Source organism: Dendrobates tinctorius, unplaced genomic scaffold, assembly GCF_039654945.1.
Source record: "Dendrobates tinctorius isolate UK_male_01 unplaced genomic scaffold, ASM3965494v1 ptg000097l, whole genome shotgun sequence".
Classification (NCBI taxonomy): domain Eukaryota; kingdom Metazoa; phylum Chordata; class Amphibia; order Anura; family Dendrobatidae; genus Dendrobates; species Dendrobates tinctorius.
In genome coordinates, this window is record NW_027361765.1 from 10885151 (window position 1) to 10910925 (window position 25775).

A 25775-nucleotide genomic window follows, 5' to 3' on the forward strand; every position below is an offset into this window, starting at 1 on the left:
GCAAAAAATATGGATTACACACGGACCACACGTGTGACCTGCGAGAAATACGCAGGTCTTTTGGCTGGTGACAGGAAATGGGCCAATCCATCATCAGGAAGCCTAGACATGCAAATGAGCTCAAAAAGCGCTCCAGACATCCAGGAAGTACGCCTCCACGGAGTACAGCAGCATCATGGCGTCCACTTACATTAATGTGGAAATGTTAATAGTCCTGGTGCAGGAGCGTCCCGAACTATGGGACCAACGTGATGCCCATTATGCCAACCGGGCAAGAAAGGAGGCGTCATGGAGGCGTATATGTAGGCAGATGTTCCATGACTTTGGTGATCGGCCACGTGAGGAGCAGCATAAAATTCGTAAGTACAAGCCAAAAAATGAGTAAAAGTACCGCAAAAACAAAAAATGAATAAAGAATCAGCACCCCCCTTCCTGTGCTTGTAGTTTTTTCCTCATGAGGCCGTTAGATTTGGATGTGACACGTGGTTTCACACAGCCATAATTTGGGTTTAGGCCACACGCTCCTCATCCTCCTAGACAAATTATTAAGTGTAGCTACTTGATACATCAACTAAAGAGACCCTGTGTATCTGCCCAATTTGATATGCCACCATGGGTAGAAAGCACACCCCAGAAGGTCCCATGCCTAGACTACTGGTAGCAAATGTGACCTATGAAATATGTGAATTTGACAATATTTCCTGTGACATTGCAGTGGATGATGTGATGAGACGCTGGCGAAGCATCCGGGACCAATACCGCCGGGAACGCCAGCAGCGGTCCAGGAGTGGGGATGCTGGCTACGTGAAACGCAAATATATATATTACGACCGCCTCTCCTTCCTCGCCCCAATTCTGGATCTGAGACCGTAAGTAGATACCTCACACCACATTACACAGATACTTTACAGGGCCAAAAATAGGTATTTCTTCACAGAACTCAGTCCAACCTTACGGACAGAGGCACTGGCTCGGAAACCGACCCCATCATTGATCCTGGGTCTGCAGGGGAAGAGGTGGCTGGCCCATCTTCTCCCCCTACTAGGAGCAGGGGTGAGGAATCAAGTCAGGATGTTCCATTGTCTGCGCCCCAAAGCCCACCACCAGGACCATCTGGTGCTGCTGCTGCATCAGCAACAGCAGAGGATCAGGGCAATATCAGCAGCAGCCCAACTGGCCACATCCGGGGCTCCCCTCAGCCTGCTGCCACATCCCGGCGAGGAAGAAGCCGAAGACGGCAAATACCTGCCCCTGATACACGCACTAATGTGGACACTGGGGTCCTCAATTATTTAGCCAGAGAAAACACTGATGATGGGGAGGAGGCATACTCTCACAGCCTTGCCAATTATCTCCGTGCCCTTTCCCGTGAGGTCAGGCTCCGTATTAGAGGATGCTTTCAGATCCTGCTTGATGCCTGCACATACCCCAATACGCCCTACAAATTATTTGAATATATTGAGAGGTGGCAGCTTTCACCAAGAAATCTCATGCGCCTTAGGCACCTCCCACAAATGCAAGCTCAAGCAGGATCTGAGGATCAGGGATTGATATCAGGTGTGTTTGAAAAATTCAAAGCTTACATCAATCAGAAATCCCATTATCACAATTGGTAACATACCAGGGCATCGGGAATAGCGAAGGTTAAGCGCCAGAATTGGAGTATCTCACGTGATGTGCCACTTCTGGGGTGGCTGCATGCTGGTATTTTTAGACCGGGAAGGGCCCAATAACCATGGACCTTTCCAGACTGATATCAGCTCACAGCTGTCAGCTTTATCTTTGCTGGTTACCAAAAATGGTGGGGACCCAAGTCATTTGACCCAAATCATTTTTTTCATTTATGTTTTTATTTATTAGGTTAATACATGTACGCACGGCACTAATTAAAGTATATATCTCATGGATATCTATTACCTTTGCACATTTGTAACAGCTAAAAATCTGTCATTTCTATTCTGCATTCTATTCTGGTACATGTCACACGGATGACACATGGAGGGTACACACGTACACACCAGACAGTCAACAGAAAACCATATCAATAGTAAAAACGGACTGTCTCATGTGTACTTTTTTTTTAAGCAGATGTGTGAAGAGGCCTAAGAGATAGCTCAATCTGCTCAGCTCCTCCTGATCTGTAACATGGTGCCTACAGATTTGACTGTATTTTCATAGCGACAGACTCCCTATAACCCCTTCACCCCGAGCCTGTTTTTACCTTACTGACCAGGTCAGTGTACAATGTGTCACTTTATGTGGTAATAATTGTGGAACGATTCTATGAATCTTAGTGATTCTGAGATTGTTTTTGGTGACACATTGTACTTCATGTTAGTGGTAAATTTAAGCTGAAATTTTTTGCATTTATTTGTGAAAATATCAGAAATTTGGTAAAATTGAGAAAATTTTGCAATTTTCAAACTTTCAATTTTTATATCCTTAAACCAGTTAGTCATGCTGTACAAAATAATTTATAAATAACATTTACCGAAATTCCATATGTAATGGGAAACTACTGTTTTGGCACACGGCAGGGCTTAGGACAGAAGGAGCGCCAATTGAATTCTGCAGCCCAATTTTGGCTGGAACAAATTGCGCATGCCATGTCACATTTGAAGAGCCCCAGAGATGTTTAAACAGCAGAAATCCCTACAAGTGACCCCATTTTCTAAACTACAACTCCTGAAGAATATGTCTAGTGGTGTAGTGAGCATTTGTAACCCTCAAGTGATTCACAGAATTGTATAATATAGGGTTGAATCAATGGAAAATTACCACTAAAATCGCCCCAAGTTTTCAATTTTAAAAAGTAATAATAGGAGAAAATGGAAAACAAATACGAGGGGCGTTCATTAAATATTTCACCTGACCCACTTCCTGTAGACTGAGAGCAATGAAACTTGGCACAGTTATTAGTCTTTCTCTACATGGGTGCCACCTAGGGACACACACTTCTCCCATCTCTTTACGCACTTGTAAACACCTCGCTTGTAGAAGTCGACAGGTTGCTCCAAAAGCCACGTAGTGACTTCGAAAATCAGAGTCTCATCATCTGGAAAATGCTTGCCCTTCAAAACTAACTTTATTGCTGGGAAGAGGTGGAAGTCCGATGGTGCAAGGTCGGGTGAATAAGGGGGATGCAGTGGAATTTCAAAGCCACAGGAGCATGCCTCCATTTGGGCAACATGTGAGTTGTGAACTGGTGCTTTGTCTTGCAGAAGGTGGACAACTTTGGTGAGGATGCCACGTCTCTTGGTTTTGATGGCCTCCCGAAATTTCCAAAGCAGTGAAGCATAGTATGCTCCAGTGATCATGGTACCCTTTCCTAGGAAATTCATCAATACTGCTCCATGCTGGTCCCAAAATACTGTGAGCATGACCTTGCCTGCCAAAGGTTGGAACGTGCGTTCTTTGGAAGCGGTGAGTCATGATGGCTTCCTTTGCAATGACTGGATTCAGGGTAATAGTGATGGACCCAGCTTTCATCCAGTGTGATCAGGATCGGTTCTAGGCCCCCTTCTCTTCTCTTTGTATACTGCCCTTATTGGTCAAACAATCAGTAGATTTGGTTTCCAGTACCATCTCTATGCTGATGATGCCCAATTATACACTTCTGATATCACGCCTGCCTTTTTAGAAAACACTGGTGATTGTCTTACCGCGGTCTCTAACATCATGTCCTCCCTCTATCTGAAACTGAACCTGTCAAAAACTGAACTCCTTGTGTTTCCTCCCTCTACTAATGTACCTATGCCCAACATTGCCATTTCCGTGTGTGGTTCCACCATTACTCCCCAGCAACATGCACGCTGTCTTGGGGTCATACTTGATTCCGAGCTTTCATTCACCCCCCACATCAGATCACTGGCTCCCTCTTCTTATCTGCACCTCAAAAACATTTCTAGAATTCGACCCTTTCTTACTTTCGACTCTGCAAAAATTCTTACTGTTTCTCTTATTCATTCTCGTCTGGACTATTATAAATCTTTACTAATCGGTCTCCCTCTTACCAAACTCTCCCCTCTCCAATCTGTCCTGAATGCTGCAGCCAGGATCATATTCCTCACCAATTGTTACACCGATGCCTCTACCTTGTGCCAGCATTACACTGGTTACCCATCCACTCCAGAATCCAATACAAACTTATTACCCTCACCCACAAAACACTCCATGGCTCATCCTACATCTCCTCCCTCGTCTCAGTCTACCACCCTACACGTGCCCTCCGTTCTGCCAATGACCTGAGGTAAACATCCTCAATAATCATAACCTCCCACTCCCGTCTCCAAGTCTTTTGACGTGCTGCGCCAATTCTTTGGAATGCACTACCCAGGTTAATATGATTAATTATTATTATTTATTGTTATAGCGCCATTTATTCCATGGCGCTTTACATGTAAGGAGGGGTATACATAATAAAAACAAGTACAATAATGTTAAACAATACAAGTCATAACTGGTACAGGAGGAGAGAGGACCCTGCCCGCGAAGGCTCACAATCTACCCCCAATACCCACAGTTTTTAAGGGTGCCCTAAAAACGCATTTGTTCAGACTGGCCTACCATCTCAACGCATTAACCTAACTATCCCTGTGTTGCCCATTCAAAATCTTTTACCATAACCAGGTTCCTCACATCATGTTCTCACATGCATTATGCATTTAATAGCCCTCTGTGTCTGTATTGTTACATACTTAAGCTGATAACCGGTTCATGCAGCATCACATGAACACACGATTCTTACACTTTTGCTGGTCTGAAAAACGAAAGCAATTGTTACCATCTACCTTCCGTGTCTCCCCTTTTCCTCATAGATTGTAAGCTTTCGAGCAGGGCCTTCAGAATCTCTTGGTATCTGTTTTGATCTATGTGATTATTGCTATGCTGTAATGTCTATTGTCAGTACAAGTCCCCTCTAAAATGTAAAGTGCTGTGGAATATGTCGGCGCTATAGAAATAAAATTATTATTATTATTATCAGTCTTTTGAAAATATCCTCCTGGTTTCCATGGCACATCGCCAATAGACCCTGAGAGCATTCGACTCGTTCCTTTATCAGGAAAGGTGTGAGCAGCTGGGAAACCCAGCGAGCGGATACCTTATGCATGTGAAGATGGTCTTGAATGATTTTTTCCGCGACCCCAAACTAATCTTGACATTTTGGGCTAGGTGGCGAATGATTACATGGCGATTTTCCAAAATGGTGACCTCCACTTGGATGGTGTATTCATCAATAGCAGGGTGGGGTCGCCCTGGAATTGAAACTGTTTGCACCAAAGTCTGACCACATTTGAATTGACAATACCAGTTCTTGACTACATCATATGATAGGGAATCATCACCATAAACCTCTTTCATCTCATCGAATGTCTCCTTTGGTGTGTGGCCTTTCAAGTAAAGGAATTTTGATGACTTCTCTGTATTCTACTGGGTCTGTTATCAAACTTCATACCACTTCAGCACCTGTAAAATCAAGACCATTACCAGTTCTGAGTTGCAAATTGGCACGTAACCTATAGAGACATATCATTAGACATGTGCAGTTTCTGCATCCTGTGATAAAAAGAAGTGGGTCAGGGGAAATCTTTAATGAATGCCCCTCATATATTGGCAAAAAACTATTTTTAAGGCACAGTGCAAAGCTCAGTAGGCATACTGTAGTGCAGATTTTGCTCGACTGGTTAGAGGGTTCCATGTCCAATTGCAGAGCCCCTGAGGTGCCAGAACAGCAGATCCCCCATAAGTGACCTCATTTTATAAACTACACCTCTCAATAAATTCATCTAGCCCAGTGATCATGTTGACACCACATGTGTGTCACAGAATCTTAAACAATTGGGCGATGAAGAAAAAATAATTACATTTTTACCGTGAAAATTTTGTTTTAGCCTCAGATTTTACATTGTCACAAGGGGAAATAGGTAAAAATGGCAACAAATTTTGTTACATAATTTCTGCTGTCTGCTGAATATGGCAATACCCTATGTATGGCTGTACAGTAATGCTTAGCCACATGGCAAGTCTCGGGAGGCACGGAGCGCTATTTGACTCTTGGAGAACAAATTTAGAATAATTTGTGGACACCATATACAGAGCCCCTAAGTGCCAAAACAGCAGAATCCCACTTCAAGTGACCCCATTTTGGAAATTACACCCCTCTGGGAATTTATCTACAGGTGCGTGACTCCATGGGTGTTTGCCAGAAACAAGCAGTAGTAAATGTTGCCGAGTGAAAATTGCAAATCTGCTATTGTAGTGCCCATACGTTATAGTGGCAGTACGTTGTAGTGCCCATACATTGTTCTAGCATGTGCTTTTGGAGACATGGACCCCGTAAATTAAGCAGAGTCTCATTGCTACAGAACTGCCAAACGTGGATGCTAACTGTGATGCAGGCACACTGTGGGGCTAAGAATGCACAGGTGCTTTTGGATATGGGAGCGCAGAATTTGCTGGATTTCTTTTGGGGGGGGGGGCAAGGAGCCATTTTGCTTTTCTGGAGCCTTTTTTTTTTAACTTTTTTACCGTGTCCCAGGATAGAACATCAACTTTCCCTGCCCTGATCTAATACTCTACAATGCTTTTGCATTGCAAGGTGTTAGATCCATGCATTGCAGACAGGGAGGAGACGTGTCAGCTCCCGCTCTGAGCAGGATCTTACAGGCCACCAAACCTGGGTGATCCCACGGCCATCTTTCAGCCTGGGCTCACCATGGAGACCAGTGGCACAACACGATCGCAATTGCGTTATGCCGATCAGACCAGAGCGCTCCCTCTACTATGCTGATCGATGTCACTGTCACTATTGACAGCAGCATCAGAGGGGTTAAATGCCCGTGATCGGCGCTAGCACCGTCCGTGGGCATTGTTCTAGGGTGTCAGCTCTCATATAGTGCTGAAACACGCTTTTGTTCTTCCTGGCACTCTGAGTGATCACGAGCAATCATCACATTGTACATGTATGGTGATTTGCGGGAACATCAGTACATCTGTCTAAAGTTTTAGGTCACCACTTTTATTTTCTTTAACTTAAACTTCAGGGCAAAAAATGCAAAAGAAAGCTTATCCACAGAAATATAGCTTTCTGCAATTCCTATTGGCATTATTGTTGGCTAGATCAGTGGAGTTGTAGCCTAGTTCCATCAGAAAACGTCTCATTTGTTGGAGCGTCTCCACAATGTACCCATAGGAGCATTTATAACACCTTATTCTAAATCCATGGACAATAATAAGAAGATGGTTCCCCTTTCGCAGCTAAAAAAGCTTCCTCAGGATCTACAAGATTTTGGAGGGTTTCTGATGGTATTTTTGCAGATTCATACAGAAGAGCATTTGTGAGATTAGACACTGATGAACAAGGCTTGGCTCACAAACTCTGCTTAAGTTAGTCCAAAAGGTGTTAGATTGGGTTGAGTTGAGGACTATGAGCAAGCCAGACAAGTTCTTACAAACGTAATCAAGCATGCCTAAATGGACCTTACGTTGTGCACTGGGACACAGTCCTACCTGAATAGAAACGTCTTCCCCAAACTATACTCATAAAGGAGTAAGCATAACACTATCCAAAATGTCTTAGTATGTGGAAGCATCAAAGTGGGCCTGTCACCAGGTCAAAATTGGCCAGTTGCTTATCATTATTCTAATTGCTCCCTTAAATATTCATTTTTTTTATTTTTAAAATGTTGGTATTTTTTTTGCTGCTGATTGAGATGTCTCTCCTCTATGAACATATGGGGGATAGATCTGTCAGTCAACTGCAGCAGTGCTGGGAAGCGTTGGTCAGCGGAGGAGAAAGACTAATTCTGTGCAATTTTAAGGAGGCTATCAACATTCTGAAGAGACAAGTTGTCATCACTCTCTGTCCAGCATTCAGGCTCTAAAAGAGGTCATTGTTGAAGGATGGAAAAAGATAGATGTTGCAATATGTCTCCAACGTGGTCATTCCATGCCTAGAAGACTCGGTGCTGTCTTTAGAAACCATGGAGGTCATACAAAATACTAGATGTAGTTGTTTTTGATGTGGGGTGTACTCATTTTTGTATCAACTAATATGAGTGAAACCAAAGATTTCGTAATGAGTTATATTATTAACCTTTCTTTCATGCTATGGGTTAAAAAATGTTCTACCAAACTCATTCTTGTCAAAATTTTGGAAATTGTTCTTCTGTTTGGTGAAAAATTGATCAAAATCTTACTTTTCAAAGGGGTGTACTCATTTATGCTGAACACTGCAACCCTGTCGTGTCATTCCTTTATCACTTCTTAAAATGTATGAGTAAATTAACAACTTGGTGTTACCGTTCTTTGTCGGAGGGGGTCCTGCACCCCTGATTGGACCATGTCATCCCTATATAGTGACGTCCAGCCCCGAATCTTTATATAAACTTCTAGGAGGTGTAACAGAGGAACATGATAACACCCAGGCAGTGGCGGATTATAATGAGGTCAATTTGGGCAGTTTCCCCGGGCCCAGTGGGGTTAAGGGGCCCACAGCCCAGGCCAGTAAATTGCCCCATTATAATCCACCACCGCGCAGGGCCGGATTATAGGCAGGACAGGCGGGGCTTCAGCCCCGGGGCCCCCACCACAAGAGCTTCTAAGGGGGCCCCCACCACATTCCTGCTGGCTGCTGCAATGGCACTCCATCTTCTCCCCACCTAAAAGTGAGTGACCGTGGGGGCGGCATTATGTGCTCTGCTACCAGCAGCATCTACAAGTAGCGTGAACGCTGATGCTGCTGGTAGCGTGCAAAGGCTTGTGATGAGATCACAGGAGGTAAGGTGTCAGGGCCCCCGATCATGTGACCCCTGTCTCCTCCCCTCCTGTGACCTCATCACAGGTCCTGTGCGCACAGCACAGAGCACTGAGAGCAGCCATGTATGTGGAGTGGGGCTCTGCGGGTGGAGGTCGGTGCTGGAGGCTCCATTATTCTCTATGTGGAGTGCGGCTCTGCGGGTGGAGGTCGGTGCTGGAGGCTCCATTATTCTCTATGTGGAGTGTGGCTCTGCGGGTGGAGGTAGGTGCCGGAGGCCCCATTATTCTCTATGTGGAGTGCGGCTCTGCGGGTGGAGGTCGGTGCCGGAGGCCCCATTATTCTCTATGTGGAGTGTGGCTCTGCGGGTGGAGGTCGGTGCCGGAGGCCCCATTATTCTCTATGTGGAGTGTGGCTCTGCGGGTGGAGGTCGGTGCCGGAGGCCCCATTATTCTCTATGTGGAGTGCGGCTCTGCGGGTGGAGGTCGGTGCTGGAGGCTCCATTATTCTCTATGTGGAGTGTGGCTCTGCGGGTGGAGGTCGGTGCTGGAGGCTCCATTATTCTCTATGTGGAGTGTGGCTCTGCGGGTGGAGGTCGGTGCTGGAGGCTCCATTATTCTCTATGTGGAGTGTGGCTCTGCGGGTGGAGGTCGGTGCCGGAGGCCCCATTATTCTCTATGTGGAGTGTGGCTCTGCGGGTGGAGGTCGGTGCTGGAGGCTCCATTATTCTCTATGTAGAGTGTGGCTCTGCGGGTGGAGGTCAGTGCTGGAGGCTCCATTATTCTCTATGTAGAGTGTGGCTCTGCGGGTGGAGGTCGGTGCTGGAGGCTCCATTATTCTCTATGTAGAGTGTGGCTCTGCGGGTGGAGGTCAGTGCTGGAGGCTCCATTATTCTCTATGTAGAGTGTGGCTCTGCGGGTGGAGGTCGGTGCTGGAGGCTCCATTATTCTCTATGTAGAGTGTGGCTCTACGATTCGTGACCCCCGTCACGTGACGAGGGGGGCCCACAGAGTCTGAACTACCCCGGGCCCTGGCTACCCTTAATCCACCCCTGCACCCAGGTCCAAGGAGAGATGCTCAGGAATGGTAATCCCAGGATTACGGACATTCCGGCCGAGCTGATGGACGGCTGGTCGCTGTGATGGTGTAGAGGCAGTGATGCCCCCCCGTTATCGCTCCTCGCCATATCGCCTTCATGGGTTCAGCTTCTAATCACATCAGGCAGAACTGGTAACCCCACTGGTGGAATGTGGAGACCCCCAGTAATCTATTGTCAGGGAGGATGCAGAGTGGCAGGGATCATGAGTGGCATTGCCAGGGGGTATGAGGGGCTCCTGCCAGGACCCAGGGTGTGGTGCAGATGAGGACCCCTCCAGAAGAGCAATCTGCCCAGGATGTGGCTTCTCGTGACGTCACCCACAGATGTTTCTGCACGCCACGCCCCCACGTGGGACACATCGCGCGGCGCCTGCTGCTGCAGAGCTCATCCAGGGAGCGGGCACGTCCACAACATGTAGATCCCGGGAGGAGAGGGAAACCCTGGGATCGGCGCGGATCTGGCAGCTGTCAGTGTCAGGAGCCCTCCCCTCACTCACATGGATCGCTTTCTCTCTGCACCTTGGGCGTGATCTGTATGGACCAAGTGCAATCTGGTGTCAGCAGCAGCTCGGTCTCCAGATCCCCGGCCTGAGGCGTGAAGGAATCCCGCAGAGGAAGATGTCCACAGTGGCCTGCGTGGATCACTTCGCGGCAGAGTGCCTGGTGTCCATGTCCAGCCGGGCGATTGTGCACAGCAGCGGGCACAAGAGCGACGTCCCGGCGCCCGCGGCCCCCTCGGAAGACAGGACTGGCCGGGAGAACGCGTCCCTGTTCGTGGTCGCCCGGATCCTGGCCGATTTCAACCAACAAGTCCCCGATCATGCGGAGGAGGGCGAGGAAAGTACCGGGGTGACGGCCGGGGGCGACACCGTGGCCGGGAAGCGTGGAGATAGGGCGGCCACTGCTCCCCTCCTGCCGGAGCCGAGCGCCAGACAAAGAGGCAGACGTGGGAAAAGCCGAGGTGACCCCGAGTCACCCCTGAAGAAGCACAAGTGTCCCTACCCGGGCTGTGAGAAAGTCTACGGCAAGTCCTCCCATCTGAAGGCTCATCTGAGGACACACACAGGTCAGTGCCCTGCCAGCTGCCACCGGCAGGGGGATGACTGGGCAGACAAAGCGAGAATGGCTGTGATCGCACCCACCCTCCGGTCTGCCAGGCAGGTGTGACCGGCCACGAGTGGAGGCGGCATGTATCTGCCAGGCAGGTGTGACCGGCCACGAGTGGAGGCAGCACTATAGCTGTCTGGCAGGTGTGACCGGCCACGAGTGGAGGCGGCACTGTATCTGCCAGGCAGGTGTGACCGGCCACGAGTGGAGGCAGCACTATAGCTGTCTGGCAGGTGTGACCGGCCACGAGTGGAGGCGGCACTGTATCTGCCAGGCAGGTGTGACCGGCCACGAGTGGAGGTGGCACTGTATCTGCCAGGCAGGTGTGACTGGCCACGAGTGGAGGTGGCACTGTATCTGCCAGGCAGGTGTGACCGGGCACGAGTGGAGGTGGCACTATATCTACCAGGCAGGTGTGACAGGGCACGAGTGGAGGTGGCCCTATATCTGCCAGGCAGGTGTGACCGGCCACGAGTGGAGGTGGCATGTATCTGCCAGGTGAGTGTGATCGGCCACGAGTGGAGGTGGCACTACATCTGCCAGGCAGGTGTGACCGGCCACGAGTGGAGGTGGCACTATATCTACCAGGCAGGTGTGACAGGGCACGAGTGGAGGTGGCCCTATATCTGCCAGGCAGGTGTGACCGGCCACGAGTGGAGGTGGCATGTATCTGCCAGGTGAGTGTGATCGGCCACGAGTGGAGGTGGCACTACATCTGCCAGGCAGGTGTGACCGGCCACGAGTGGAGGTGGCACTACATCTGCCAGGCAGGTGTGACCGGCCACGAGTGGAGGTGGCACTATATCTACCAGGCAGGTGTGACCGGCCACGGGTGGCACTACATCTGCCAGGCAGGTGTGACCGGCCATGAGTGAAGGTGGCACTATATCTGCCAGGCAGGTGTGACCAGGCATGAGTGGAGGTGGCCTGTATCTGCCAGTCAGAGTGGAGGTGGAGCTATGTCTGCCAGGCAGATGGCTTTGCGCACGTGACTGGAGGTGGCACTATGGGTGCAGGCAGGTGTGATCTGGCAGGAGCAGAGGTGGCACTATGTGCAGGCAGTTGTGAACGGGCACTATGTGTACCAGGCTGGTGTGAGTGGAGGTGGCACTGTGTCTGCAAGCACATGTGAGTGGGGGTGGCACTGTGTATTGGCACATGTGAGTGGACGTGGTACTGTGTGTATCAGGCACATGTGAGTGGAGGTGGCACTGTGTACTGGCACATGTGAGTCGGGGTGGCACTGTGTATTGGCACATGAGAGTGGAGGTGGCACTCTGTATCAGGCACATGTTACTGGAGGTGGCACTCTGTATCAGGCACATGTTACTGGAGGTGGCACTGTTTGAATTGGACACATGTGAGTGGGGGTGGCACTGTGTATCGGGCACATGTGAGTGGGGGTGGCACTGTGTATCGGGCACATGTGAGTGGGGGTGGCACTGTGTGTACTGGCACATGTGAGTGGGGGTGGCACTGTGTGTACTGGCACATGTGAGTGGGGGTGGCACTGTGTACTGGCACATGTGAGTGGGGATGGCACTGTGTGTATCGGGCACATGTTAGTGGGGGTGCCACTGCGTACTGGCTCATGTAAGTCGGGGTGGCACTGTGTGTATCGGGCACATGTGAGTGGGGGTGGCACTGTGTATTGGCACATGTGAGTGGGGGTGGCACTGTGTGTATCGGGCACATGTGAGTGGGGGTGGCACTGTGTACTGGCACTTGTGAGTGGGGGTGGCACTGTGTGTATCGGGCACATGTTAGTGGGGGTGGCACTGCGTACTGGCACGTGACTGGGGGTGGCACTGTGTGTGTCGGGCACATGTTAGTGGGGGTGCCACTGCGTACTGGCTCATGTGAGTGGGGTTGGCACTGTGTGTATCGGGCACATTTTAGTGGGGGTGCCACTGCGCGCTGGCTCATGTGAGTGGGGGTGGCACTGTGTGTACTGGCACATGTGAGTGGGGGTGGCACTGTGTACTGGCTCATGTGAGTGGGGGTGGCACTGTGTTCTGGCTCATGTGAGTGGAGGTGGCACTGTGTGTATCGGACTCATGTGAGTGGGGGTGGCACTGTGTTCTGGCACATGTGAGTGGAGGTGCCACTGTGTACTGGCTCATGTGAGTGGGGGTGGCACTGTGTATTGGACTCATGTGAGTGGGGGTGGCACTGTGTTCTGGCTCATGTGAGTGGAGGTGGCACTGTGTGTATCGGACTCATGTGAGTGGGGGTGGCACTGTGTTCTGGCACATGTGAGTGGAGGTGCCACTGTGTACTGGCTCATGTGAGTGGGGGTCGCACTGTGTGTATCGGGCACATGTGAGTCGGGTGGCACTGTGTGTATCGGGCACATGTGAGTGGGGGTGGTACTGTGTACTGGCACATGTGAGTGGGGGTGGCACTGTGTACTGGCACATGTGAGTGGGGGTGGCACTGTGTACTGGCACATGTGAGTGGGGGTGGCACTGTGTGTACTGGCTCATGTGAGTGGGGGTGGCACTGTGTGTACTGGCTCATGTGAGTGGGGGTGGCACTGTGTGTACTGGCACATGTGAGTGGGGGTGGCACTGTGTGTACTGGCACATGTGAGTGGGGGTGGCACTGTGTGTACTGGCACATGTGAGTGGGGGTGGCACTGTGTGTACTGGCACATGTGAGTGGGGTGGCACTGTGTGTACTGGCTCATGTGAGTGGGGGTGGCACTGTGTGTACTGGCTCATGTGAGTGGGGGTGGCACTGTGTGTACTGGCACATGTGAGTGGGGGTGGCACTGTGTGTACTGGCACATGTGAGTGGGGGTGGCACTGTGTGTACTGGCACATGTGAGTGGGGGTGGCACTGTGTGTACTGGCACATGTGAGTGGGGGTGGCACTGTGTGTACTGGCTCATGTGAGTGGGGGTGGCACTGTGTGTACTGGCACATGTGAGTGGGGGTGGCACTGTGTGTATCGGGCACATGTGAGTGGGGGTGGCACTGTGTGTATCGGACTCATGTGAGTGGGGGTGGCACTGTGTGTATCGGACTCATGTGAGTGGGGGTGGCACTGTGTGTACTGGTACATGTGAGTGGGGGTGGCAGTGTGTACTGGCACAAGTGAGTGGGGGTGGCACTGTGTACTGGCACATGTGAGTGGGGTGGCAGTGTGTGTATCGGGCACATGTGAGTGGGGTGGCACTGTGTTTACTGGCTCATGTGATTGGGGTGGCACTGTGTGTACTGGCTCATGTGAGTGGGGGTGGCACTGTGTGTACTGGCTCATGTGAGTGGGGGTGGCACTGTGTGTACTGGCACATGTGAGTGGGGGTGGCACTGTGTGTACTGGCACATGTGAGTGGGGGTGGCACTGTGTGTACTGGCACATGTGAGTGGGGGTGGCACTGTGTGTACTGGCACATGTGAGTGGGGTGGCACTGTGTGTACTGGCTCATGTGAGTGGGGGTGGCACTGTGTGTACTGGCTCATGTGAGTGGGGGTGGCACTGTGTATTGGACTCATGTGAGTGGGGGTGGCACTGTGTTCTGGCTCATGTGAGTGGAGGTGGCACTGTGTGTATCGGACTCATGTGAGTGGGGGTGGCACTGTGTATTGGACTCATGTGAGTGGGGGTGGCACTGTGTTCTGGCTCATGTGAGTGGAGGTGGCACTGTGTGTATCGGACTCATGTGAGTGGGGGTGGCACTGTGTTCTGGCACATGTGAGTGGAGGTGCCACTGTGTACTGGCTCATGTGAGTGGGGGTCGCACTGTGTGTATCGGGCACATGTGAGTCGGGTGGCACTGTGTGTATCGGGCACATGTGAGTGGGGGTGGTACTGTGTACTGGCACATGTGAGTGGGGGTGGCACTGTGTACTGGCACATGTGAGTGGGGGTGGCACTGTGTACTGGCACATGTGAGTGGGGGTGGCACTGTGTGTACTGGCTCATGTGAGTGGGGGTGGCACTGTGTGTACTGGCTCATGTGAGTGGGGGTGGCACTGTGTGTACTGGCACATGTGAGTGGGGGTGGCACTGTGTGTACTGGCACATGTGAGTGGGGGTGGCACTGTGTGTACTGGCACATGTGAGTGGGGGTGGCACTGTGTGTACTGGCACATGTGAGTGGGGTGGCACTGTGTGTACTGGCTCATGTGAGTGGGGGTGGCACTGTGTGTACTGGCTCATGTGAGTGGGGGTGGCACTGTGTGTACTGGCACATGTGAGTGGGGGTGGCACTGTGTGTACTGGCACATGTGAGTGGGGGTGGCACTGTGTGTACTGGCACATGTGAGTGGGGGTGGCACTGTGTGTACTGGCACATGTGAGTGGGGGTGGCACTGTGTGTACTGGCTCATGTGAGTGGGGGTGGCACTGTGTGTACTGGCACATGTGAGTGGGGGTGGCACTGTGTGTATCGGGCACATGTGAGTGGGGGTGGCACTGTGTGTATCGGACTCATGTGAGTGGGGGTGGCACTGTGTGTATCGGACTCATGTGAGTGGGGGTGGCACTGTGTGTACTGGTACATGTGAGTGGGGGTGGCAGTGTGTACTGGCACAAGTGAGTGGGGGTGGCACTGTGTACTGGCACATGTGAGTGGGGTGGCAGTGTGTGTATCGGGCACATGTGAGTGGGGTGGCACTGTGTTTACTGGCTCATGTGATTGGGGTGGCACTGTGTGTACTGGCTCATGTGAGTGGGGGTGGCACTGTGTGTACTGGCTCATGTGAGTGGGGGTGGCACTGTGTGTACTGGCTCATGTGAGTGGGGGTGGCACTGTGTGTACTGGCTCATGTGAGTGGGGGTGGCACTGTGTGTACTGGCTCATGTGAGTGGGGGTGGCACTGTGTGTACTGGCTCATGTGAGTGGGGGTGGCACTGTGTACTGGCACATGTGAGTGGGGGTGGCACTGTGTACTGGCACATGTGAGTGGGGTGGCACTGTGTGTATCGGGCACATGTGAGTGGGGGTGGCACTGTGTGTACTGGCACATGTGAGTGGGGGTGGCACTGTGTGTACTGGCACATGTGAGTGGGGTGGCACTGTGTGTACTGGCACATGTGAGTGGGGTGGCACTGTGTGTACTGGCACATGTGAGTGGGGTGGCACTGTGTGTACTGGCACATGTGAGTGGGGGTGGCACTGTGTGTACTGGCACATGTGAGTGGGGTGGCACTGTGTGTACTGGCTCATGTGAGTGGGGGTGGCACTGTGTGTACTGGCTCATGTGAGTGGGGGTGGCACTGTGTGTACTGGCACATGTGAGTGGGGTGGCACTGTGTGTATCGGGCACATGTGAGTGGGGTGGCACTGTGTGTACTGGCACATGTGAGTGGGGGTGGCACTGTGTGTATCGGGCACATGTGAGTGGGGTGGCACTGTGTGACAGCAGGGTGCAGTTGCTTGGGTGGGTGCAGCGCTGTCTGTGTCAGTGTTTCCAGGGTGGGTGTGAGCCTGCAGTCCTCTGTGCCGCCGTACATGAGGCTGTGTGCTGGGGAGTACCGATCACTATAGTGTGGAGAATTGGGAGGAGCGGGCACAGAAGGCCAGCACCTCAGGTGACCCCTGGGCAGCCATTGGAGGCTGTGTGCTGCCTTCCTGCTCCCCGTGCCGGCCGCCAGGTGTCACAGTGCGGGGATGGCAGGTGAGGGACATGACACACACAGAAGCTTGTTAGCGTCTTTGTTATATGGTGACACGCCCACCTGTGGAACGCCCCGTCATCGGCCACGCCCACCCTTTACACAATATCCCCTCCCCCTCAGTCACACGCCCTCGCCCTGTGCGGGGCAGCGTCCTACTCTTTGGCCAGCAACAGACATCACTAACGGATCGCAGACCAGGCAGCCAGTGCCGGGTGCCCGGCTGTCAGCAGGTGGCTGGCGCTGAGGACAGGTAGCTGCACACTAATGCCCTGATACTGCGGCTGCAGGACTGTGCTGGGAGAGGGCACCACAAAGAAAGCCGTGTACAGGATCAGTGCTAGGGCTGTATCATTAGTGGTACAGCCTGAGGTGTTTGGTGGCAGGGCGACACATTCATCAGATGCAGATTTGTTTGCAAAAAGTTCTCTTTTGTTTGATATACACAGATGAAGCAGGTATTATCTAGTGCATTGCAATGTGCCCCCCTCTGTCATTCCTGTGGACATTTGTGAATAAATTGTCAACTGGGTGTTACCAGGTGGTGGTGTCAATCTGCACACGGTCATGCCACTGAGTGTTGACAGATGGTGTAAGGATATGCCCCATATGACAAGGAAAATGGATATGCCCAGTTATTTATTCATATACTGGCTGAAGAGCCCGGCGCTGACCGGGCAAAGTAACTAACTGTGGATAGTTATAACAAATTATAATTATCCTCCATCCCATAGTCGAGTGCCCATATACCCAACATACCTATCCTCTATCCCATAGTCGAGTGCCCATATACCCATCACACATCCTCCATCACATAGTCCCGTACCCATCATACATATCCTCCATCCCATAGTCGAGTGCCCATATACCCATCACACATCCTCCATCCCATAGTCCCGTGCCCATATACCCATCACACATCCTCCATCCCATAGTCCCGTGCCCATATACCCATCATACATATTCGCCATCCCATAGTCGAGTGCCCATATACCCATCACACATCCTCCATCCCATAGTCCCGTACCCATCATACATATCCTCCATCCCATAGTCGAGTGCCCATATACCCATCACACATCCTCCATCCCATAGTCCCGTGCCCATATACCCATCACACATCCTCCATCCCATAGTCCCGTGCCCATATACCCATCATACATATTCGCCATCCCATAGTCGAGTGCCCATATACCCATCACACATCCTCCATCCCATAGTCCCGTGCCCATATACCAAACATACCTATCCTCCATCCCATAGTCGAGTGCCAATATACCCATCACACATCCTCTATCCCATAGTCCCGTGCCCATATACCCATCATACATATTCTCCATCCCATAGTCCCGTGCCCATATACCCATCATACATATTCGCCATCCCATAGTCGAGTGCCCATATACCCATCACACATCCTCCGTCCCATAGTCCCATGCCCATATACCCATCATACATATTCACCATCCAATAGTCCCATGCCCATATACCCATCACACATCCTTCATCTCATAGTCCCATGCCCATATACCCATCATACATATCCTCCATCCCATAGTCCCATGCCCATATACCCATCATACATATCCTCCATCCCATAGTCCCGTGCCCATATACCCGTCATACATATCCTCCATCCCATAGTCCAGTGCCCATATACCCGTCATACATATCCTCCATCCCATAGTCCAGTGCCCATATACCCATCACACATCCTCCATCCCATAGTCAACCATTATGACATCATAATGAGCGGCGAGGCTTGCAACCTATGATGACATCAGTGTCGCCATGGCAACCATTATGACATAATGAGGGGCGGGGCTTGATACACACACACTTTTTCCCCATTATGTAGATAGGGGCAAAATTGTTTGGTGAATTGGAATGCGCGGGGTTAAAATTTCGCCTCACAACATAGCCTAGGATGCTCTCAGGGTCCAGACGTGTGACTGTGCCAAATTTTGTGGCTGTAGCTGCGACGGTGCGGTTGCCAATTCCGTACATACATACATACATACACACACTTGAGCTTTATAGAATAGATTTGCAGGAAGAATAACAGAGGAACAGTACAATGCAGAGTTAAAAATGCTCCAGAATTATTGCTTGAAAGTGCAATTACTTTGGGTGCGGCAGGTCCTCTATATCTCGAAGCGTGCGGCAGGTCCTCTATAACCCGAGGTGTGTGGCAGGGCCTCTATTTGCCAAGGTGCGACAGGTCCTTTGGGTGCAGCAGGTCCTCTATAACTCGAAGCGTGCGGCAGGTCCTCTATAACTCGAAGCGTGCGGCAGGTCCTCTATAACCCGAGGTGTGTGGCAGGGTCTCTATTTGCCAAGGTGCGACAGGTCCTTTGGGTGCGGCAGGTCCTCTATAACTCGAGGTGTGCAGCAAGTGCTCTATAACTCGAAGCGTGCGGCAGGTCCTCTATAACTCGAAGCTTGCAGCAGGTCCTCTATAACCCGAGGCGTGTGACAGGTCCTCTATTTGCCAAGGTGCGACAGGTCCTCTGTAACTCAAGGTGTGCTGCAGGTCCTTTATATGCCAAGGTGTGTGACAGGTCTTTTATAAGCCGTGTTGTGCTGCAGGTCCTCTATAAGCCCTGGTGTGCTGCAGGTCCTCTGTAAGCCGAGGTGTGCGGCAGGTCCTCTATAAGCCGAGGTGTGCGGCAGGTCCTCTTTAAGCTGAGGTGTGCGGCAGGTCCTCTATAAGCCGAGATGTGCGGCAGGGCCTCTATAAGCTGTGGTGTGCGGCAGGTCTTCTATAAGCCGTGGTGTTCGGCAGGTCCTCTTTAAGCCGAGGTGTGCGGCAAGTCCTCTATAAGCCGAGGTGTGCGGCAGGTCCTTTATAATCCGTGGTGTGCGGCAGGTCTTCTATAAGCCGTGGTGTGCGGCAGGTCTTTTATAAGCGGAGGTGTGCGGCAGGTCCTCTTTAAGCCGAGGTGTGCGGCAGGTCCTTTTTAAGCCGAGGTGTGCGGCAGGTCCTCTTTAAGCCGAGGTGTGCGGCAGGTCCTCTTTAAGCCGAGGTATGCGGCAGGTCTTCTATAATCCGTGGTGTGCGGCAGGTCTTCTATAAGCCGTGGTGTGCGCGCCAGGATTTCTATAAGCCGTGGTGTGGGGCAGGTCTTCTATAAGCCGAGGTGTGCAACCCGACTTCGATGAGCAGTGGTGTGAGGCAGGTTTTCTATTATCCGTGGTGTGCAGCAGGTCCTTTATAACAGGGTTCCCCAACTCCAGTCCTCAAGGCCCACCAACAGATCATGTTTTCAGGATTCCCTTTGTATTGCACAGGTGACGCAATTATCACCTGAGCAATACTAAGGAAATCCTGAAAACATGATCTGATGGTGGGCCTTGAGGACTGGAGTTGGGGAACCCTGCTCTATTAGCGAAGGTGTGCAGCAGGTTTTCTATAAGCCATGGTGTGCTGCAGGCTCTCTATAAGCCGAGGTGTGCATCTAACTCAGGCAGTTTGGTTATTAGGTGTTAGGGTGTGTGCACACGTTGCGGATTCTGCTGCGGATCAGCGGAATTGGCCCTGCGGATCCGCAGCAGTTCATCCTGTGTTGTACAGTACCCTTTTAATCTATGTAAAATGAAAACCGCAGTGCCCACGGTGCAGAATTTTCCGCGGTTTCAAATCCGCAGCATGTCACTTCTTTGTGACAGGTGTCAAACCGCAGGCTAATCCGCAGAAAATCCACAGATAAACCGCAGGTCTTTTTGACCTGCGGATTCAGACAAATCCGCGCGGAAAATTCCGCAGCCGAATCCACAACGTGTGCACACACCCTAACACTCTGTGCCTGGAGAACTTCCATCTCCATTTAAAGACCACACCAACAATGTAAAGGGTTATTGCCAAAATGTAAAGTGAACACCTATTCAAAAAATAGGCAGTGACATGCAGACTGGTGGTGGTCCGACCTTTGGGTCCCCTCCCATTTTGAAAAAATTATGATTTGTAATGCCCCATCAGAATAGAGTGAAGACGCCAATTCCTTCTCTGTGTGATCACTGAGCCGAGCATGTTACTAGTGAGATCACAACCGTGATGTCTAGATGAGGTTATTATGTGGGCTGTGTTGGCCAAGGACTGGTAATATCGGCACAAGATTTAGTGCCATTGGTGAGGCATTTCACGGGTACACCGATGCTGCCTTCTCCATGTCGTCTACTGGGCCATAAGGTTGGTGGCATGTAGAGTTGTCATATTCTCTGTACATGGGCACTGGATGGCTTAGGCCAGGGGTCCCCATCCGCCGGTCCGCGGCCCAGCACCGGGCCGCTGCAGTGCCCTTGCCGGTCCGCGGACACAAGGGGAGCCAGGGGCGGTCAGTGGCGTAGCGGGGGCTGGGGCGGCACGCAGCAATTCTTAGCGGCGGCCAGGGAGCGATCCAAGCAGCTCCGCTGCCTGCAAGAGGGAATAGCAGGAGCGGAGCTGCAAGGACCCGTCCACTGCGTCCAGCTTCCTGCCAGCCGCCCGCGCTTCCTGTCTCTGACTGACACAGAGAGGAGCGCGGCCGCTGCTGTGTCAGAGAGGAAGCGCGGGCGGCGGTCAGGTGAGAGGAGAGAGGTGGTGTGTGTGTGTGTGTGTGTGTGTGTGTGTGTGTGTGTGTGTGTGTGTGTGTGTGTGTGTGTGTGTGTGTGTATGTATGTATGTATGTATGTATGTATGTATGTATGTAGCCTGGCCCTGTGTGTGTGTGTGTGTATATGTGTGTTGGTCTGTGTTTGTGTAGCCTGGCCCTGGAGGAGATGGGGACATGAGGAGAAGGCCATGAGGGGAGTGATGGAGAGACGGGAGTGATGGGGAGAGGGGAGTGTTGGGGTGAAGGCAATGATGGGATGAAGGCAATGATGGGGAGACAGCAGTGATGGGGTGAAGGCAATGATGGGGAGAGGGGAGTGATGGGGTGAAGGCAATGATGGGGAGACAGCAGTGATGGGGTGAAGGCAATGATGGGGAGACAGCAGTGATGGATTGAAGGCAATGATGGAGAGATGGCAGTGATGGGGTGAAGGCAATGATGGGGAGATAGCAGTGATGGATTGAAGGCAATGATGGGGAGAGGGGAGTGATGGGGTGAAGGCAATGATGGGATGAAGGCAATGATGGGGAGACAGCAGTGATGGGGTGAAGGCAATGATGGGGAGAGGGGAGTGATGGGGTGAAGGCAATGATGGGGAGACAGCAGTGATGGGGTGAAGGCAATGATGGGGAGACAGCAGTGATGGATTGAAGGCAATGATGGAGAGATGGCAGTGATGGGGTGAAGGCAATGATGGGGAGACAGCAGTGATGGATTGAAGGCAATGATGGAGAGATGGCAGTGATGGGGTGAAGGCAATGATGGGGAGACAGCAGTGATGGATTGAAGGCAATGATGGGGAGAGGGGAGTGATGGGGTGAAGGCAATGATGGGATGAAGGCAATGATGGGGAGACAGCAGTGATGGGGTGAAGGCAATGATGGGGAGAGGGGAGTGATGGGGTGAAGGCAATGATGGGGAGACAGCAGTGATGGGGTGAAGGCAATGATGGGGAGACAGCAGTGATGGATTGAAGGCAATGATGGAGAGATGGCAATGATGGGGTGAAGGCAATGATGGGGAGACAGCAGTGATGGATTGAAGGCAATGATGGGGAGAGGGGAGTGATGGGGTGAAGGCAATGATGGGGAGAGGGGAGTGATGGGGTGAAGGCAATGATGGGGAGAAGGGGGTGATGGAGCACTCATTCAAAACCTATGGTGAGTTGAGTCACATTATAAAAGTTATTTAATTATAAGTATGCACTGCTACACTACAACTCCGTCCATAGCCCCGCCCCCTTATGACCAAAGCCCCGCCCCTGCCACACCTCCATCCCTGCCCTGCCGGGCCATAGAAGAATGGTCTTGCTTGAAACCGGTCCCTGGTGCAAAAAAGGTTGGGGACCACTGGCTTAGGCCAGTTTCACAAACCCATGCACAATCCAAGTTCAGATGTATGGACCAGCCTGGTCTCCTGAACTCTGCAGTCTCATATACACCTGTCCATGAGGCTTTTGGGTTCAGGTCTGGAGACTGGGGTCTGGTCCGTATAGTACATTGTATGCAGCGTGGTATGCTGATGTATGGAACCAGCCTTATAATGCCATCTGTGGAGTAATCAAATTATCGCTCCTCAGAATGGCATGCTTCTGTGGGCACTGTGGTTGGTTACTCTTTGGGTGCAGTGTGCTGTTGGTCTTGTTGGAACACTATAGTATGTGTGTACTGCCTGTGAAATGCTGCCTTAGTGCAGTCCTTCTTCACCCGTGGCCCCTTCTGTCTGAGTGATTCACTCTTTCCTTCTCCCAATTAAGGGATAGATGGCCCCCACAGAGGGGCCTCCGTGCACAGCCCTTCTGAGAAATGTGTGCTTGGTGCATTATAAGGAGGGTCTTTTCAGAGAAAAGGGAAGGAATGTGGAAGCTACATCCACTTGGGACTGACTGATCTGCTGCAGACTTTCTGCAGTGCCTAAATGAGCGCACCAAATTGTATGTTTTTTGCAGTATGAAGGGTACAATCCACAGTGACAATCCGCAGCAGACTAGGCGAGGCTGGGGGTTCCAGATCCTCACCCCGGTCGCTTTACGCTGCAGCACGTGGATGATATGTCTTATAATCACATCTATGATGGTCCTGTCTATGCAGCAGATTTTCTGTTTCCATATTCACATCTGAATTTTTTGCTCTTTATTTGGTACTTGAAAACCTAACTACGAGGTAAATTCACATAGAACAAATTTCTATGACTATCACATTCTTCTTAAGAAACCCATGCCCCAGAAGGGACGGCACATAAGACATCTTTTATGAGAAGAAATGTGTGGGTAATCTGTCCTAGCGACATAATGCTTTAGTCGTCATTCGGGTTGCACTGTAGTGAATTTCCGACCTTTCGTAACATTTGGGTTGCGGCTCTACGGTACTCTGACCATGTCCTAGATCACGTGATCAAGAATTCATGCATGCTGTTACTGCCTCCCCATGGCTGAGCTTCACAGGAGCACAAAGATGGCAGCCATGAGGGGGTGAATTGGCGCACCACCATTATCAGGCCACTTAAATACTGCAGTCAATGATTGACAGTGGCTATTAGATTTATTCTCCTGGAATGGAAAAAAATCACTAAGGACATGACAGTATAAATAAATTCCTAAATACATGTAATTAGCAAATCATACTTGTTTTGTCTACCGAGGTAATGACTACACAATTAAAATGGCCGCCGCCTCGATTCACTGAGAGAAACTTGTCGTAGATTGTTGGGACAGCGACCTGTGAGCATGGGCGGTAAGCAGCTGCGCCCTCCTTTATATGTAGGAAGATGTGCTCCACTAATTCCACAGGAGATACCAGAGGGGCTGAGGTAAGAAGCTGCACCCTCCTTTATATGTAGGAAGATGTGCTCCACTAATACCACAGGAGATACCAGAGGGGCTGAGGTAAGAAGCTGCGCCCTCCTTTATATGTAGGAAGATATGCTCCACTAATTCCACAGGAGATACCAGAGGGGCTGAGGTAAGAAGCTGCACCCTCCTTCATATGTAGGAAGGTGTTCTCCACTAATACCACAGGAGATACCAGAGGGGCTGAGGTAAGAAGCTGTGCCCTCCTTCATATGTAGGAAGATGTGCTCCACTAATACCACAGCAGATACCAGAGGGGCTGAGGCAAGAAGCTGCACCCTCCTTCATATGTAGAAAGATGCGCTCCACTAATACCACAGGAGATACCAGAGGGGCTGAGGTAAGAAGCTGCTCCCTCCTTCATATGTAGGAAGATGTGCTCCACTAATACCACAGGAGATACCAGAGGGGCTGAGGTAAGAAGCTGCTCCCTCCTTCATGTGTAGAAAGATTCGCTCCAGTAATACCACAGGAGATACCAGAGGGGCTGAGGTAAGAAGCTGCTCCCTCCTTCATATGTAAGAAGATGTGCTCCACTAATACCACAGGAGATACCAGAAGGGCTGAGGTAAGAAGCTGCTCTCTCCTTCATATGTAGGAAGGTGTGCTCCATTAATATCACAGGAGATACCAGAGGGGCTGAGGTAAGAAGCTGCGCCCTCCTTCATATGTAGGAAGATGCGCTCCACTAATGCCACAGGAGATACCAGACAGGCTGAGGTAAGAAGCTGCACCCTCCTTCATATGTAGGAAGATGCGCTCCACTAATACCACAGGAGCTACCAGAGGGGCTGAGGTAAGAAGCTGCACCTTCCTTCATATGTAAAAGATGTGCTCCACTAATGCCACAGGAGATACCAGACAGTCTCAGGTAAGAAGCTGCACCCTCCTTCATATAGATTCTATACTGGAGTATCTGGAGAAGAATAACCTCATGACCCAATATCAACATGGGTTTACAAGGGACAGTTCCTGTCAGACTAATCTGATAAGCTTTTATGAAGAGGTAAATTCCGGACTGGACCAAGGGAATGCAGTGGACGTGGTGTACATGGACTTTTCAAAAGCTTTTGATACGGTGCCACACAAAAGGTTGATACATAAAATGAGAACAATGGGGATAGGGGAAAATATGTGTAAGTGGGTTAAGAGCTGGCTCAGGGATAGGAAACAAAGGGTGGTTATTAATGGAGCACACTCGGACTGGGTCACGGTTAGCAGTGGGGTACCACAGGGGTCAGTTTTGGGCCCGCTTCTTTTTAACATATTTATTAATGACCTTGTAGGGGGCATAGAGAGTAGAATTTCAATATTTGCAGATGACACTAAACTCTGCAGGGTAATCAATACAGAGGAGGACAATTTTATATTACAGGAGGATTTATGTAAACTAGAAGCTTGGTCTGATAAATGGCAAATGAGCTTTAATGGGGATAAATGTAAGATCATGAACTTGGGTAGAACGAATAAGATGTATAATTATGTGCTTAATTGTAAAACACTGGGCAAAACTGTCACTGAAAAAGACCTGGGTGTATGGGTGGATGACAAATTCACATTTAGTGGCCAGTGTCAGGCAGCTGCTGCAAAGGCAAATAAATTAATGGGATGCATTAAAAGAGGCATAGATGCTCATGAGGAGAACATAATTTTACCTCTATATAAGTCACTAGTGCGACCACACTTAGAATACTGTGTACAGTTCTGGTCTCCAGTGTATAAAGCCCCCGTTACACATAGCGATATTGCT

At 50.8% G+C, this 25775-nt stretch overlaps 1 protein-coding gene across 1 annotated transcript in view; it reads left to right on the forward strand.

The window, feature by feature from the left end:
• The first annotated feature begins 10203 nt into the window (after window positions 1–10203).
• The window catches only part of KLF13 (KLF transcription factor 13), a 134559-nt gene continuing 118987 nt past the window's right edge, over window positions 10204–25775 (forward strand). The window contains exon 1 of the mRNA XM_073586900.1: window positions 10204–10919. Coding sequence (XP_073443001.1) covers window positions 10472–10919 — 448 coding nt within the window. The 5' untranslated portion in view covers window positions 10204–10471. The remainder of the gene's footprint in view (window positions 10920–25775) is intronic.